General features: G+C 34.6%; 1 protein-coding gene across 2 annotated transcripts; it reads right to left on the reverse strand.

Moving 5' to 3' along the window:
• Positions 1–350: 350 nt before the first annotated feature.
• LOC131841944 (signal-induced proliferation-associated 1-like protein 2) lies at positions 351–16785 on the reverse strand. Of its 2 annotated transcripts, none has more exons than XM_059190349.1 (15): positions 15849–16785; positions 12704–12937; positions 11833–12121; positions 10536–11136; positions 10159–10294; positions 9867–9982; positions 9125–9257; positions 8375–8548; positions 7658–7827; positions 6951–7113; positions 5948–6105; positions 3840–4061; positions 3502–3600; positions 3025–3201; positions 351–2354 (listed from the first exon to the last, which is right to left on the reverse strand). In XM_059190349.1, exons 1-15 carry the CDS (start codon positions 16489–16491, stop codon positions 2244–2246), a joined length of 3426 nt encoding a protein of 1141 aa, XP_059046332.1. In that variant the 5' UTR covers positions 16492–16785; the 3' UTR covers positions 351–2243. The 2 variants fall into 2 exon arrangements, with proteins under 2 accessions (XP_059046332.1, XP_059046331.1); XM_059190348.1 differs by having other exon boundaries at positions 3025–3204.
• Between the last annotated feature and the right edge of the window lie 1921 nt (positions 16786–18706).

Raw genomic sequence — 18706 nt, forward strand, 5'->3', positions numbered from 1 at the left:
ATACTCTTTAGTGGTAATAAAAACTTGTAAAACTCAATCTCGATACAAAGCATACGAATTACATAGAAGTGAGTGCAACTTGTACAATCGTATTCAATCAATAATACAACAATAGTTGTCGTCAAATTATTTATATCTAATCTTGCATGCAAGTTTTCCTATGCAGTTAACTGGAATAAAGACCAGTCACTTCAGTACAAACAAGTTCTTACCACCTTATACACAAATACAAAAACTCCTTCTAAACCAAAAATGGTTTAGTAAAGAAAATAGTTTGAGAGAAAATGTTTAATCATTAAAAAGGTTATTTAAGACTTTTGGCATTTCCATAAATACTGGGGTTAGACGTATTTTTCCGTTACGTCTTTACTTATCAATTGACATTCACTTCTATATAAAATTCTTTACCCTTATTAATTATTTATAATAATAGTAAAAGCCACTAGTATTATGCAATAAGTTTTCGATTTAAGCCATTTTATCTAAGATAAAGTAAATGTCACAGTATGTGTATAAAGTGAGTACAATTTGTGCTAAAATCCATGTCTCTTATTGTATTAATATTTGGCAGGTTTCAAGTCTGTATATTAATTTAACATACTATATCCATATCTACTTAAAGTACACATTTGAATAATCCTTATTATAATTATACTGATCATTGTCATTAGTGTGTACCATTGCTCTGTATTACCACAAGTACCATTTATAAACAAATAACAAGAGTAATACTATATTATGCAATAAATACTTATAAGGTACTTGAAAGAAAATTTATTAAAAAAAAAAAATTGTATATATACACTAATGACAAAGATGATCGCATAGCCTAATTGGTGTTCACCTTACATTTTTTATCTAATTTCATTACTAAAATAGTAATATACATAATATTACGAATTGCGTAGAATGTATAAAATGATGTAGGTACGTGCCTTCGAATTTTTTTGTTGTAACTCGATAGCTAAATAACAACCCATATGAAACTAAACTGCAACATCCAATAGACTATAAATAGTTACACCTACCTAGTTCTTATAATATCAGCTCATAACAAAAACATCGTATGTATATCTTATATCAAACATAAATAACGCCAAACAATAGCTCCAAAAGAAGCACAGAAAAGGCACAAAATTCATAAGATAGCGCATAATTCACTGTGCTGTGTTACAGATGTAATTTAGTGAATTTATTAATAACTAATAATGATCACTAATAGTTTTATCTGATTATGTACAGATAACATACAAATACAAACATCGCTGCGATAATGTTATTACTCTTTTATCATTGTAATAATATCAGTTATTTATATCGATAAGTAAAAATAAACGGACATGGTTTTCCCATAATTATATGTGGGATTTTACAAAAAGGAAAATGACGTAATTGACATTATAGATGTATTATTATTATCTGTGTTAAAAATCAATAAATCAATAATTCCTTTATCTGCCAGATTTACCAGTAGACTGTGTAATCTTATTTTGCAATTCAGTATTAGTATTAAAGATTTTTATTGTCCATCTATATTAATAACATAATCATTAATATGAAATTAATTGATTGATTGAAAATCAGGACTTTCCATTTTTATGATTGGGTGATTTATCAGCATTGTTAGCACCGACTAGTGCATTTTGAATTCGTAAATAATCCATAATATAGTAGGTCTCTGGAATGTTATATCTTTTAAATTTTTTCTTCCGATTATTTATTTATCACTAACACATTATCTAAGTACATGTTTTTCACATATAAAAATGCATTTGTAGACCATTATTATCTCCGGTTTTTTAATAATTGTAAACAGTAATATAAATGATGTTATTAACGTGAATCTCATTCCTCGTGCCGCGGTGTACTGTACCGTATTGAATCGGATACATGTCTTAGATTCACATATAGTATACTTTTGTTACTAATTGACGCGACTTAAGTATCACTTAAAATTTGTAAAGAACTTATAACGGTCTAGGAAAGGGGATCTTATTAAATTTTTATAAGTCACCTTAATTCATAAGAATTCGTTTTTTTAACTAGAACACTAATATTATATTAATATTAACCACTTATGCATCTGTAGTAGGTATATAAAATTAATCAATCAGTTATACCTACATAAATTAGGTTCGGTCGGCAGCGTTGTTTGTATATGCGGCATAATTTGGTTAAAACATCACGTAGCCTGAATTGAAAATGTGTGGAATATAAGTTATTGCCATATGCGGAGATTTGTCTCACTGTCGATCCACAGTTCGCTTGAGCCACTGCGTGAAATGCCGTAACTGCAATACAGCGCGCGCCGACTCTTCTTTTAGACGTGCATTGTGACGTCGTAATCGCCGTACCTGTGAACACACCTCTTTAATTAAATAATTGTTGAGAATTGTGCTGTAGCTGGTTTTTTTGTAACCGTTATTTTAGCAAGGTAACCTCTATACAAAGTCCTCTGTGTGTACTGATCAATGAGAAACTTGTCACAATAGTTGTGGCAAACGGCATGCATGAACAGCACCACGAACATCACGTCTATGTGACTTCTGTGGTATATATTCATGTATTACAATTTCAGAGAACCTTATCACCCTTCAACCGAATTACGGTGGTCTCATTCAGTGCGCTATGGACACTACAGGCAGTGCTGTGTTTTATACTAATGTAATGGTTATGAAAATTTAAGAAACTTATTTTTATTGTATAAAAATATTTTATTTACACTTTATTAGATATATTTAAAAATGTAACAGTAGATTGATTTAAAAAGTACTTTCGTATTAATAGTCGAGTGACGAGTCAATTAAGTCGGTTATCTGATAGTTGTAGGTCCTGAAATGACGGATTCGTTAACGAGCCATCGGCCGAGTATCAACTTGTGAGTGTTTGTCGAACTATATTTAAATTGAGGACAGTATTACAAGTTGTATAGAATACTATTCAATTTGTTGGAATCAAGTTCTAATATTACACTAATATACCTTCTATCGCTTTAGTGCTCCATGTGACATAGTAAAGTCTTACCTCCTCCTCGAGTTGGTGCTGGTGTCGCTGTGCGGCGGCTGCGTCGGCCTCCAGCGCCGCAACCCGCGGTGCCAAACCACATGCGCACGGCACGCCGCTCGTACTATTCACCACCACTGTACTATTTGCGACTGTAGCATTACTCGGAACGGGAATATTCCCGATCGTCTCTGTGCTCTGCTAAAAGCGAAACATATGGTCTAAGACACGCCCTAAGAGAGCTGTATACTCTGAAAGTTTAATGTTAGTCAATATGTAGATTTAGAAATTACAGATGGGTTGTCGGATTAAATCCTTGGTCTAATGTGTTTAATCTGACCGCCGCCCATGAGCACCCTCAACACCGGGGGAATGACAAGTATGTTGATGCAAATGACTGCAAAACGGTACGTAGCTTGATATATCGACGTCAAGCATCTTGAGGTTTCATTTCATATCATGGAGTGTTCTTCGGTAAATAACAATAATTATACTTACTGGTATGTCAGACCAAGAATCAGGTACGGGTTCAGTAGCTATGCTTTCTAAAGAAGGGTCTGCATTGTCCATTGAAGGATATTGATGTTCTTCACAGATCTAAAAAAAGGATAAGACAATATAAAATTAAGGCTTCTAAAATATGACTCATTGAACTTTCTACTATACATATTATATATTATTATTCCTACCCATCGGCGATTATAAAATACTAACTTTGATTAATAGCAAAAATTGACTGCAAGTCCTATATTTATTATTTGAGGTCGGCGCAGTATGTATACTCTCCTTTTGTGAATTGTTCTGAGATTATTATTATACATTATTATTAATAATACCTGCATCATGGCCCGAGTAGCGGTATGTACCAGCGCTGCCCAGTCGAGAGCAGAGGCGTCGGGCAACGGTAACGGCGGTCCGCGCGGCACATTCGCCACTCCTGTATTGTTTACAGCACCCAAGTTCGCCACTCCGCCACCGCTCGAGACTGCTGCTGTACTAACCACGCTACTTGATCGAGTTTCCCCGAGTTCCGCATCCATTATTCTCATCAATTCTTCCTATTAGGAAAAAATAATGGCACTTGAGTATTAATAGCTCAGTGTAAAAAGGATATGTTATGGCTATTGTACTTATCTTTTTCTTAAAGTAGGTATAATATATATGTAGTTATGTATGTATTATTGCGAAGTAATTGTATAATTTATATGTTGTACATGTATAATATGCGTCTTTTTCCTATTGTATTGTTTCTTGCCAATCATGTTGACCATTAACTTGTATGCCATGTCAAGTACATTTAAAAAATTACATTTACTTATATATTTCTAAATGGTATCATAATGTATTCTTTATGGAAATTGCGCGGATGGGATTACGAAATTTTGCACACTTATCTAATTATATATATAACTCAAAGGTGACTGACATATTGATCTATCAACGCACAGCCCAAACCACTGGACGGATCGGGCTGAAATTTGGCATGCAGGTAGATGTTATGACGTAGGCATCCGCTAAGAAAGAATTTTGATAAATTCCACCCCTAAGGGGATAAATTAACGCGAGCGAAGCCGCGGGCAAAAGCTAGTCGTTTATATAAAGAATGTAGTATGCCACATTAAACACAAGATTATGTATTTGATACAGACATATATACTCTTCTGTTATTATTTAAGATTCTGGTCAAATTGAGAATAGATTAATCTTGTTTGCCTTTAAGAAGACTATAGACAAATATAACCTTCATAATTTTAAAAATTACTTAAAATAAATAATGATTAAGTTTCTACTATTAGTTGATATAAGTAATTGACAGTTTTTTTATGGTTGATTGTAGAATGATGCACCCGCCTACGCTTACAGTTTACACTGGTGGGGCACCAGTGGAGGATAACAGGAGCATGAGGTCAGGTCAGTTGGCATCGTGACAAATTCACCAGGAAAATATCACATTAATTTCCAGGGTCAACCGCGTGGAGTTGAATCTGACTTGGTACATTGCTAGCGATTGAGTAATTAGTTCTCCCTTTGTAAATATCATAGTTGACGGTTACCACTTAGCAACAGGTGGGTAGTCAGGAAGTTGTTTTGTTGTTCCAATAACACAGGATTGTTTATTCATATGATTTTCGTAACACGGAAATAAAAGTCACCATGTTTGTTGAATGGTTCATGCCATCATTGGAGATATGGTTTTTTTTATTCGCCCATAATCGCAAAGATTCAATAAAATTGCTGTTTAAAGCAAACTAGGTCATTTGAGTATTCATTCGTCAGCAATGGCAACCCAAAGAAGTTCGAGTATGCTTTTTTAATAAAGTCCTACACATTCAGTAGGAATATTCATAACATATATTTTCCACAAATAACACAAAAACAAACAGAACTGTTTAAACACGGCGTCCTTGAGAAAGACACAATGAAATTTGTACAGAAACTAGTTTGGTTACACAGCTATTGATAGAAATTATTGACTACTCATGCAAATTCAAGACGCACCTGTATCACACTAACCAGAGCTGTTACAAAAAGTCTGAGGGTAGATTAGAAATCAGCGCACAAAATAAAAATAAAAATATCAGTAGAAAAACCTTAAGCAACAAAAAATAAGGTAAATACTGTTGTCCTGTGTAATAAATTAGAATCATTTTAATCTTAATAATATTATAAACGTGAAAGATTGTAAGTATGGATGTTTGCTACTTTTTCACGTAGAAACTACTGAACGAGACTAAAACTTTACAGTAATATATCTAGTTTATAGATCAGAATAACATATAGGCTATAATTTAAAAATATATAATCTAAATTGAGTAAGTGTGATGAAGCTGCGCGGCTGACCCGCGCATCTAGTCTCTAATAATATAGAGACATGACATATAAGTGCTCCGGATTGCTAAATGCATGAGAACATTGATGATTACGTAATGATAAGGTAGGTTACCGTGAGCGAGCTGGTGTTGGCAGAGGCGCGCTTGTGGCGAGCGTGGCGGGAAGCGTGCGGCGAGGCAGCTGCCGAGTCGTCGTGGGAGCGGCGCCGCACCACCGCCTCCGACACCGGCGACGACTGCGGCGACCGCCGCGCGCTCCGACCCGACCCACCTGACAATAACATTACTATAACGCCCCTATTAAACGCCGAGAGAATGAGGTCGTAACACTACTCGAACATATCGCTGAGAGGAATGGGGTCGTAACACAACTATAACATCTCGCTGAGAGGAGGCACGGGGAGGGGATCGTAACACATAGAGTATTGTTACGACTAAAACACAATATGGGTTATAATATTTCATCTATACTTGATGAAATATTATAACCATATTGTGTTACCATACCAGTACCAGTTCATGTGCCATTCTATGTAGAAAAAGAGAAAAGAAGTTTCAAAGTTAGTAGTATAACAGTTTAGTACACTGCCTTACTTTCGATTTCTAGTACGATGCAAAAATGTATTTACAAAAACAATGGTATCAATCTGGGTGTTACCCATGTGTATTATGTATGCAGTTACAAAATATACTTAGTTCAGAACTAGATGGCGCTGTGTGAATCGTCCAGAGGTATTATTATTATATTCTGTATGTACTTACAAAAAAAGTATTGTATAAATTATATAGTACCCATTACACAGGCTATACTTAACTCAGGACTAGATGGCGTTGTGTGAATTGTCCAGGGATATTATGATTTTATTACTATGTTTCCAGCATTATGCTGAGTTGTTAACATTGAATCTGTACTGTAATGCATTTAAATTGTTGTTTGCATTTTTTGTCATTATTGTTGTGACAAGACGACTCAATAGAATTCTATTTCATATTCAGTATGTATTCACCAAAAAAAGTATTCTATCAGTTGTCTAGCACCCATAACACGAGCTATGCTTAACTCAGGACTAGAAGGCGTCGTGTAAATAGTTCAGGATTATTATTATTATAATGTACCGGTGCCGTAGCCGGAGCTGTCGGAGCGCGGCGGCGAGTGTCCGCGCTCGTAGGCGCGTCGCGGACGGCCCGGCTGCTGCGCGTCAGCTCGCGCGGGCGCCGCCCACTCCTCACTCGCAGCCTCGCACTCGCACCGCGAGCTGCTCGCGAACGTCACCGTCACCTGCGCACGCGCATAATACACACCTCTATATTTCCACTGTCTATTTTAATTGCAAAATAGGAATGTTACAGTAATAATAGATTACGTAATAATAAAAAACTGATTTTATATAAATATCGTTGAACTAAATTTAGTTCGTTCATGGTAACTGCGTAAGGTTTTACAACGAACTACTAGAGTGTGTTCTAAATCTGCCTGCAAAAGATTTAAATTATTACATAGTATAAAACGAAGTCGCTGTCGCTGTCTGTTCCATTTTTTAATAGACATAATGATTCAAGAGGAAGTTTTCTATATATAATAATACATGTACACCTGTGAGAAGCCGGGACGAGTATTTACGTATAAAACACTTATTAAAAAAAAAAAAAGGATAATTATAATATTAAAGAGTACAAACTCTTAACAATAATGTTATTGTAGAAAAAACTTTTAAATTCATAGAGCTAACAATATTATCTGATTTCACTAAGAATGAGTGCGCAGCGGTTTTGGTGTATGTGTGTGCGCGCGTGCGGGTGCATGTGTTTTTTGTAATACTGACCGTGACCGGGTCGGAGGTCTTGAGGAGGTCGACGAGCTGGTCGTGTGCGAGCGCCACCACGGCGGCGCGGCACACCTCCAGCAGGCGAGCACCGCGCCGGATGCCCGCGCGGGCCGCGCACCCGCCGCCCTCCACCGCCGTCACCAGCCCGTCCGGCTGCACGTGGAAACCTGTTCACACATGTCAAACCATTGTCGCTTTACTGAATAAGTCCAATCTTACCTCCGTATTAGGCTCTGCTAGGTCATCTAGATTAATTTTAGAAAGAACCCTTTATATAAATCTCACTGTACGTGCTTATAGGAATGAACTCACTGTCAAATGGGCGATATAAGACTAGAGCTGAATTTCAATATAAAAAACAAATCAGATTGATGTTGTCATGGATCAGCAGTTTTGAAAAAAATATTAAAATTAAAAAAACATATCAATTGTCTAGTACCCAAAACAAAAGCTCTGCTTACCTTGGGACCAGACGGCGTTATGTGAAATGTCCAGTGATATTATTATTATATTATGTATTTATTTACAAAATAAAAAAAAGATTTTTATATTAGTTGTCTAGTACCTATAACACAAGCTCTGTTACCTTGGGACTAGAAAACTTTGTGTGAATTGTAAAAAAAAAATTGTGCCATAGTCTGACCGCATTTACATGATCAAAGAATAAGAATTTCATGCCATTAAAATATAACGTAAGTAAGGGTCCAAATTTACCGAGTTGATGTGCCGCGCCGCGCTCTAGTGTGATCTCGTGGAGTGCGGTGGCCTGTGGTGGCGCGACACTGGCGAGTCGCCGACGTAACGCAGAGCCCCCGCCGCCGGCCCGCACCCGCACGCTCTCCCCCCGGTGGTAGTATACGCGCGTCCATTCTCCGCTCTCAACCCAACCTGTAGGAAGCGGGAGATTGTTTGTAACAGTTTTTTGCCCGCCTGCGTTAACGATTTACGTTAGCGGAACGCCAGTGGAGGATGATAAGATTAACATGAGGTCTACATGAGAACTTGAAAACTAGAAGCGACAATGTATAATAAATTGTCAAAATACAATTATAATGCATAGTAAATTCTTAAACTTCTCTCTGAAAAAAGATCGACCACTCAATGTTCACTTCAAAGAATTTAAACTCGTTTTAATACTGCAATTGGGATGCAATTAATATATGTATGTATATATACATGTGTACTTTATCAAATAGTTTCATCCAATTCATTTCTTGCAAGCTTACGTACTGCGCCAACCCCAAATAACGCGATAAAAGCAAGGCAATGATGATATGCTTAAATTTATTTATTTATTAGCACACAAAATAGCAACATGCTAAATTATATACATTAAATACTCGTTGTGGAGATTTTTGGGGGAGGCCTGTGTTCCGCAGTGGACGGGTTGAGATATGAGAGAGACATCATTGAGATGGTTCAATATGTGCTAGATAAGGCAAATGAAATTAAACCGATACATACCAAGAAGTGAGCCTGTAGGTATAACCAATATGATCTGGCGCGTCGTATCCTCCACAAACACGACAGTGTCGGACGACACACCCATCATACAATCCAATAGCGAACCGCCACCACCCTCGTCTAGCACTTGCACCTGAATTAGACGAAATATATTCATGTATACTGCAAAGATAGGTTTAATTATTTTATAAGTTAAGACATTTGTTTAATTTATCTACTAATTATCTGTCGCAACACAGGGTTCAATTTATACAAATGAACTATATTTGTACATATAACTAAGAATGCTTGCGCATATTGTACCTGATTTTGGTGTAGATTTCAGTGGAAAATGTAAATTATGTATAATATTTATTTTAATTCATTGTTATTTACAGGGTTTAATTAAAAGTTAATCTAAAATTGATGATATTTATATTTTTAATCCCTGATGCAAATATACATATATTGAAGTGACGTATCTATCGTCTCTCTGTGGCATCAATGCTTGTTAATGAATAGACCGATTAGAGTTTTTCTAGGTCTTTAGAAAGTGGTACAGCTGTGTTCGAGATGGTACTTAACTACAATTCATTATAGGTTTATTTATAGGGAGATTTGAAAAGAGATTTATAAATTCTATAATTACATTTTAGAAATCTATTTCATTTATTAATTTGTAAATATAATTAGAAGTTGGTAATGTTAAAAATGTGTTGTTAAAAGCATATTCAATATATGCAACTAAATAATAGGTACTAACGTGAAAACAGAGCGCTCCTCCGACAAGAACGTGGTTCGCGCAATTATCAATGCGGGGCACCACCGTGTTGTTACTTGAATTGCTGCCGCTTTTCATTAATAATGACGAGAATAAGGCTGCAATAAAACATTGTTACAGATTAAATATTATAGTAAGTACGTGACTGAAATTTTTATTATTTCTTCCCTTAAAATAGTCTTCAGTTATGTTTTAATAAGAATCATTGGGAATGTGTCGTGGTTTGGTTTGGTTGGTTTATATCACAATAGTATACATATACAGATATACTTACAAAACTTCTGTCCCGTTTCCACGGTAGTTGCTGAAACGTAATTTTTGGCCAAATCCTTCAGGTACTCTTGGCGTGTCCGTGTCGCCATTGTACTAAATTTAGGCGATTGTATAGCTGCATTTTCGCCATTAATTACCTAAAACAGATACCAACAAACCGAAATAAAGCAAAAATATTTTTTTTAACGAGTTTCAGTCGATAAATCAAAGATTTATCGACGGTTGACATACTTACATTGCAAATGAAATAAGTTTATAAAAATTAGGTTAAGTACGTAGGTCACATTTTCTAGGCGTTGCATAACAGTAATTATTAACAAATAAATGTGATAATATAATTTGCATTGTGTTGTTCATCATTATATAAATAAGACATACCTTACTTAGAAGTAAATCAGTGAATGCTTCACCCTTCTTATAAATAGCACCATGCTGAATTGGAGGTCCAAATAAAGGCACTTCTTTCGCACGACTAACAGCTATACTATAGTGAGTATTTTCTGTACAGGGGTCTATAACTCTGACCACAATGAAAACGTGTTGAAATTGAGAACGAATATTGCGCGGTGTAAAAGGCGCCGCACCGGGTTCTTGGAAGACTATAGTTACTATATCGTTACCAATATGTCGCTTCCTTAACAACTGCTGCCTGTTATTCGGCGTGTATGGAAGCATAGTGGAAACGTGAAACATTATTTCACAACCCTGGTATGTAGTATACACTGAATACAGTCCAGTGGAGTCTGTTCGGTTGTCAAGCCCTGCTTTGTATTTGTCAAATTCTTTTAATCTCACTGTCTGTCCCAACATTTGTAGGAACTCTACGAATGCTGGACCAGCTTCTTGGTTGTTATACATCTCTTCCTCTGTAGACTGTCCACTTTTGCAATACATGACTCCTACTTTATAATGTCTGGTTACACATTGTTCATCAAGTCGTAATAGTTGATCTTCTGCTCCGCTGTTTGTAATTCCTAGCCTGTAATAATAAATACATTGCAAATTTTATAAACAATTGTATGACTTGACAGGGTAATATGGTTGATTAATATAAAGTGAGTATTACTTGAAATATTAATTATGAAGAGTTATGTGACATGAGACATCATTACGTCAAGAAGTGTCTTATTGTCTACTACCATATTATATAATCTAATTTGGAATAGAAATAATCTTTATTCAAATAAACTTAATATAAGCACTTTTGAATAGTCTCATTTTTTTTATTCTACCACTCATTCGGAACGCAGACTCATCACAAGAAGAATTAGAAAGAAACTTGAGTGTTGATCTTTTAAATAAATGTTGTTTTAAGTACATTTACATTAACAAGGATTAGGCATGTGACAATCAATTTGATTTGTTATCTTGTCATTATTAGAGTTGTCTACAAATTTAAATTGTTGTGAAGAATGTGGTGTAAGCAGAAATGATGAGTGCTATAGACTTATCAGTTGGTGTACTAAATAACTTGGTCATGATTCTCTCATGAATCTTTATTAATTGAAAATGTAACAAAAAAAAATGTAAAGTTAATGGTAATAGTTCAATTAAATTATTTAAAAATATCAATTGTTTTTATTATAATTAAATAATGTATATCAGTAGGTTTTCAATTGCTTTTTAATACAATGTCGAATTAAATATTATATATACAACAATATGAATTACTCACTTTAAGCAATTGTACTGCAGTTCGGGTGCAACATACTCGAGTACTTCTTTAGTAATATAATTAGCGCTGTTATTGCTAGGCTTTGCTGCGGGGATAGCATCCTCAAGCACAGTGCCCCTTAGTGTAAGAAGTTCCGACGTGCGCACTATGAGTCTATATTGCCATGCGAGCTGGGAAGCCGGCGCCGATGCGTCACCTCCACCACCTCGTCGGAGCTCCACTCGTTCTTTTTTAATCGATATAGCTATCGGTCCTAAGTTTTCGTCCATACCGAACCAATTTTGATGAGCTGAAATGACGTGAATCTGATTGATTACATTCAGAACCCATAAACACCCTACTGAGGGGCATATAAATTATAAACCTACATTGACAATGCATTAATTGTAGTTTTATTCTGTAGTAGTACCAATTTACAAGTGTAATGTAATGGCAAACATGCCGAGACAGACCACATGATAGCAATTGGAAACTGTCGCCTATCTGCATAAACAGAAAGAAGAAAATCACATAATAATTTAATGTCCAGGGTATCACTCAAAAGCATTACCATTCAGGGGCATTGAGTTGTAAGTTGTAATGCCTTCGTACTCTGTAATTCTGTAATTTAACATACTGCCATATCTCACCCTTCAACTGAAATAATGTATTTATAGATAAATACAGTGTACTCACATATACAATATATTTTTATTTCTAAAAGATAATGAACAAAAACGCGTTTGTATGTAATTTGGAATATACAAAAATAGCAGAAGCACTATCATATTATTTTTTATTAATTGGAAAAATCCACTCATTAACTTACTGAATGTTTTATTATATTAAACTTTATATATATGTACTGAACAAATATAATTAATAAACTTACGTTGATTATTGAAATAATGTCTATAATATAAGGCACCTAAGTCTTGACTTTCAACTGGTAGGGGTACAGGTGATTTTGCAAATGGACAACCATGTTGCCAATGCGAACGGCCAGGAGGAAACTCCAGAACTGATATGCCATATGCAGCTCTTGGTCGGTGCCATCCTCCATTCTGACCTAAGATGGGTCCACGAGCTGTTCGCCAGCACAGAGAAACACATCGTTCTTCTTCACCTAAAATTTATAAACATTGTATGTATCTATAAAAATTTTGAAAGTCCAATAAGGTTTCATTTGAATAATTATATATTATGTGTTTAAATCAAATTCCAAATCTTTAGTCTATAAGGTAACTAGATAACCTATTTTATTTCATATGGAACTACAATAACCCTGTTTTTATTAGAATGCACATAACAAACATTTAGGAGCTCAATTCAGAATACTTAATCAGGATGAAGTTCATGTAAAAATAAGTAATTACTTATGTGACTAGGTATATTTAAAAGTACCATTTTTTATACAAAATATAATTCTTAAATGCTATGTTTAAATTTTTAATCATAAAATTTAAAAAAATATGATGAAAATAATATTCAGTAACATTTCAATTTTAAGCTGTTGTGTAGTTTAAGAATATTTAATAAATAGTACTTTAAATGTACTTAGTTACTTAAATGATTAATTCTTTACAGTACCTACTATCAATACTAATATTATAAATGACAGAATACTGATTTATGATCACAGAAAGAGAATCCATCTGTCCTATATGTTACCTGTTCACAACAAACTGGCAGAATCATAATGAAATTTGATGTGAAGATAAATTGTATTACAAGGATATCAATTTAACAGATACTCAATCTTTTGTTAAACTCAACTCAAAAATAAGAGTAGTCTACTCTTACTTTTGAGTTATCCTTTATAGTGTGATTGAAATTAGTTATTTGTAGTATATACACATATAATTATTCAAACAAAAGAATGAGTATCTGTTAGATTGATATTCCTGTAATACAATTTATCTTCACATCATCATTTGAATCATGTTGAAAAAAGTTTTGAGGTAACACACATAACACAAAAATTGAGAACATACTCCCTTTTTGAAGTTGGTTGTAAAACAGATAAGGTCATGTGTGTTTTACCAAATAAAATACAAATTTTCATGTGTCATACATCAAATAACAATAATTGTGACCAATATAAACAAGGATATTACTGACAAATAAAATAACAATATTATATTTTAAGGGCCATTTGTAATAAACATCACTAAAATTAGAGCTAGAGAACAACAACAAATGATAGAGATCAATAAAGTTAATAAAATATGTACATAGCAGGCAATCATTCACAGAATGTGAGGAAACCTGTCCTGTATTACTATTGTGAGTCATGCAAGGTAAATCTTGTATTACCTTGTCAACTTTGGGGAATACATGACCCTAAGAATAATAGAAGTTATCAGGTATTATGACAACATATACAATATTTGTTATTTAAGTATGATAATGTACAAGTGGAGCTATCAGCAGTGTTTAATATTACAGGCATTAATTACCCAGGGGTCAGTAGGTGTGGGGTATCTGCTGTAGTTATTCAGATTGATACTGCTAGTGACCTAAAAGCACAACTGTATCCTTTCACAAATTACCAAGAATATATTTTTAAAGTGAATAACTGGTAGTACTAAACATACATGAGGAGTGGGAGTTATTTCATTTTAAACTAATGATGTATTCTATTTAAAAAGTATGTGAAGTAGTTTTTAATTTAAGTGATAGGACCCAAATTTATGACTTTCTACCTTTTCTGGTATCAACAATATAACAATTTTGGCACCTCCATGCAAAATAAATAGTAAGTGACATAAAGGCAACTAAAATATAAATGTTTCACATGACTTGAAAACCATTCATTAATCAAATAAATGAAAGTATAGAAACATGAATTAATGAGTATTCAGTCATTGTACCAAGGGTACAGTTATAAAAGAAAACTATTTTTAACTAAGTACAGATTGTTATGTTTAATATATAACATTATTTATATATGGTAAGCCATCAGTATTTTTGCAGTTTACACAAAAAACAAATTATTTTTTAATAAAATATATGTTACTTCTGTTAAGAATACTGTTGGTGCTGTTGCTCAATGTTAGGAAAATTGATTTATTTTGTATATACAGAATACATATTAATTATTAAATAACTAAACAAAAAGTAATCACTCTCAAGTCTCTTCAATGATTTGTAATTTTATTAATAAATATTACTAACATTAGTTATACTAATAGTATCATTATGATTCATTATTACACAATTCAAATAATAATAATAAAAAAGAAGCACCACATTACAGTGAATGCATTATTTGGTGATAGATTATAATTGAATAATACACAGCCAATTATGTAGCTAACTGTACCATGTTCAGCATGAATGAGCCAGAGTTAATGCGACATTAATTACAAAAGAATTTAATGACATCACACATGAATGAAGTTGGTGGTTAGTATAATACAGTAGTTTTAGTCAAAGATGCTATTTTTTGATCTTTATTGAATATCTTAGATTTATGTAAATGATATATTTTTATGTCAATAGTAGGTATTAGTCATGAATTATGTATCACACTAAGAACAATGTATGAGAGCGGAATTTGTATGTCACCTGATTCACAGATAACACAATGCTCATGTGAGTTGGAAATAAGGTGTAAAAGTGAAATAGTATGTATAAAACATAAAATGTTCAATAATAAATACAAGATTAACAGGAATTGTATCAACTATTGCCTGTTAAGTTTGTCTTTCATTTATTTTATTTTTTGTTTGGATTAAACAGGTACAATAAAAACTCAATATGATATATATTATCAATATATGTCATATTAATATGCAAAACTGTATGTTTATGAATAAAATCAGAAATGATAACAATGTAGATACTAAATATCGAATGATAACATATCTTTCTGTTACAGAAATAAAGATATATTATAATTTGATATTTTACTTTTAATTTGTCATTACTTGGAGTTTTCTAGAACAGGGTCATATTTAGTCTCATATTTTTATTATACACATATATTCTTCATTATCTAAATACCTTTAAAATAATAAATATTAGGTACTTACCACCTAATTCATTCCTGAAGAATGGACAACTGTCTAAGAGTTCATTAGATCGTCCATCACCAGTATCAGGTACAGAATCTTCGCCTGGTGGTAGACCACGGGTTGCTAGTAGAGATGCAGCAGATGCTCCTGTTGTGGTGTTACGACGTCGACTAAGTAAGGCTCCACGAATTTCTGCAGCATAGCTCAAGTTGGCTGTAAGCGACTGACAGTCATAATGTGCAAATTGTTTTCTTTTACAAGCATCCGAAATGGTTGCTAATGAACCATCGTCAAGTGGTTGGCGAGATAATACAGGTGCATTACCACCCCACAATTTATTAAGTTTTAGTCGAGGTTTGGGGCTTGCACTAGCTCTAGGTTGCGGACCATCTGCATGGTCGCTGTTTAAAGCGTTTGCGAGTCGATCATTGGGTCTCACCAGTCCAGGAGGCTTATCTGATGCAGAAATAACACTGTAGTTATGTACCATTGCCGGAAGCCGATCGTTGGCACCTCCTATCACGTCGATAGAACCGTGACTACCATATTCTCGTCTCAAGCTGTTTCCAGAAGGATGATCAGCATATATCAAGTCAAGACTTGAGTTACTGCGGTACATAACATCTCTTGCTTCCTTTCTTCTATGATCTGGGGCATACATGGCATATTTTTTTATATTACTGTTTACTTCATATTGGTTAAATATTTAATGAATTCATTTATTACTGACAACTATTCTTAACTTTCACAGAGAAGATTAAATTCTTCGTTATATATTGACACCATGAAACTAAAATCTCTTCCAATCTCGAATTAACGGACACTGCTTTATCACATATTTATTTACATAGATTTCTAAGTAAAAAATTATCTTTAAACATTTGGATAACGATAACAATTCGGTATACAACTAAATGTCTTTGCAATAACAAAATAGAGAGAAAATAATGAATGAGATGACTGGGATTGTGTGTGAATTGTGTAGTTTTTTTTTGTTAATTGAGTAGGTACATTTTCTCTTTTCTCAGTCTACGATTTGCTAAGCCTAATTAGGTGTCTGGGTTCTTGCATTTTGAGCATCAGTACAACGGTGAAATAAATGGTCAGCTATGGTTTTTATTAAGGTATTCAAATGTATTGCTTTGTTAAGAGGTTTATTAAATAATATAGTAGATTTAAAGTAGTTAAAATAAAAAATTTGTTTCTAAAATTGTATGAAATAATGCCTGACATGATCGCATTCAAAAACATGTACGTTGATTGGTTTTATATACGTCAAGACGAAATGTCATCGTGTTTTAGAAGCGTTCCTCATTTGTAAATCTTGCACTAATGCGTCGGTCGGTCATTTCCTCAGTTGCCAATAATGATGAGCATTACAAATTATAAAATTATAGATTTTGGGATAAAATTATTTTTGTAATGTTAATGTTATTATTAGGTGTAAAAGATTTTTGGCTAATATTGGTAAACAAAATATTTATTAATACATACATTTGGTAATTACAGATTATTTACCAAATTTATGACTGTTCTGTTAAGTAATGTTTCATATACCTATCCATAAAAAAAATACCTTAAATGCGTGTAGGCATGCACATTCTATACATCGTCCGGTGAAGCTGTTACTTGAAAGTAAGTAATCCTCATAACATTTTGCAAACTTTCCGAAGAAACAAAGTGGGAAATGGGAATTGTTTTTTTAACCCTTGTCGTTGGATCGGTTTAATATAGAAATATTAAATTATAAGTATAGAAATATTAATATTTACACTGCTACAAAATGGTTCGTATATACGAATACATTGAATACTACTCTTGGGGGGAAGGGGATTGTTAATAATGGGAACTAGAAATTCCTATTGCTAGCAATGTACCATGTCAGGTCGACCTCCACGCGGTTCCCCCTGGAAACCATCGTGTTAAATTCCTGATGAATTTGCACGATGGGCTAACTGACCTGACCTCATGCTCATCTTATCATCCTCCACTGGTGCCCCGCTAGCGTAAACCGTTAGCGCAGGCGGGTGAACCATTCCATTATCAACCCAAAAACAAAAATACTACTCTTGGGGGGGAAAGGGGATTGTTAGTAATGTGGATTGATTATCTTATTGCTAGCAATGTACCATGTCAGGTTGACCTCCACGCGGCTCCCCCTGGCGGGTGCACCATTCCACTATCACCTATAAAAAATAAATACTATTCTTGTATGTCACGATGGGCTAACTGACCTGACCTCATGCTCATCTTATCATCCTCCACTGGTGCTCCGCCAGCGTAAACCGTTAGCGCAGGCGGGTGCGTCTGCCGCTCACACAACAGGAGCCGAGATGGGAGGAGGCGCATCCCGTATTTCGATGCGTCTTCCCCACGGTGGGCGGAGGCGGGGGAACTGGGAAGAGTTCCCCCCACGCGTTGAGGAGTGCCCGCTTGCGGGCAACCGCCGCGCGGTTGATTGCCAGCTCGATCTCGTGACCCTGGCACTATGACGGCGAGGAGAAATATGGTGTGGTTTTTAGTGAGTAGGAGTCTCACAGTACCCGTCCGTCCAACCCCTGATACGGCCGGGTCCAGGTATAAAACACAGGACTGATATACAGGCCCGGTTTTAATTTCTGTCCTTAACCTAACCTGGCTAGGGTAGTTTATGTAATGGAATAATATTAATGACAGCAACCAAAAGCAATATATAATACTTAGTATAAATAAGTCCCTACTGGACATAGATTTATATAAAATTCCAGCTGTTCCCGCGACTTCGTCTGCGTGGAACTTAACTTTATTTTTCTAAAATAAAAGTAGCCTACGTTAGTCTATATTAAATCAGCTATCTGAGAAAAAAAAAACTCCCGTCAAAATCCAGCCATTTCAGA

Source organism: Achroia grisella, unplaced genomic scaffold (genome assembly GCF_030625045.1).
Source record: "Achroia grisella isolate CSIRO2021 unplaced genomic scaffold, CSIRO_AGI_Agris_v1 utg204, whole genome shotgun sequence".
NCBI classification, from domain to species: Eukaryota; Metazoa; Arthropoda; class Insecta; order Lepidoptera; family Pyralidae; genus Achroia; species Achroia grisella.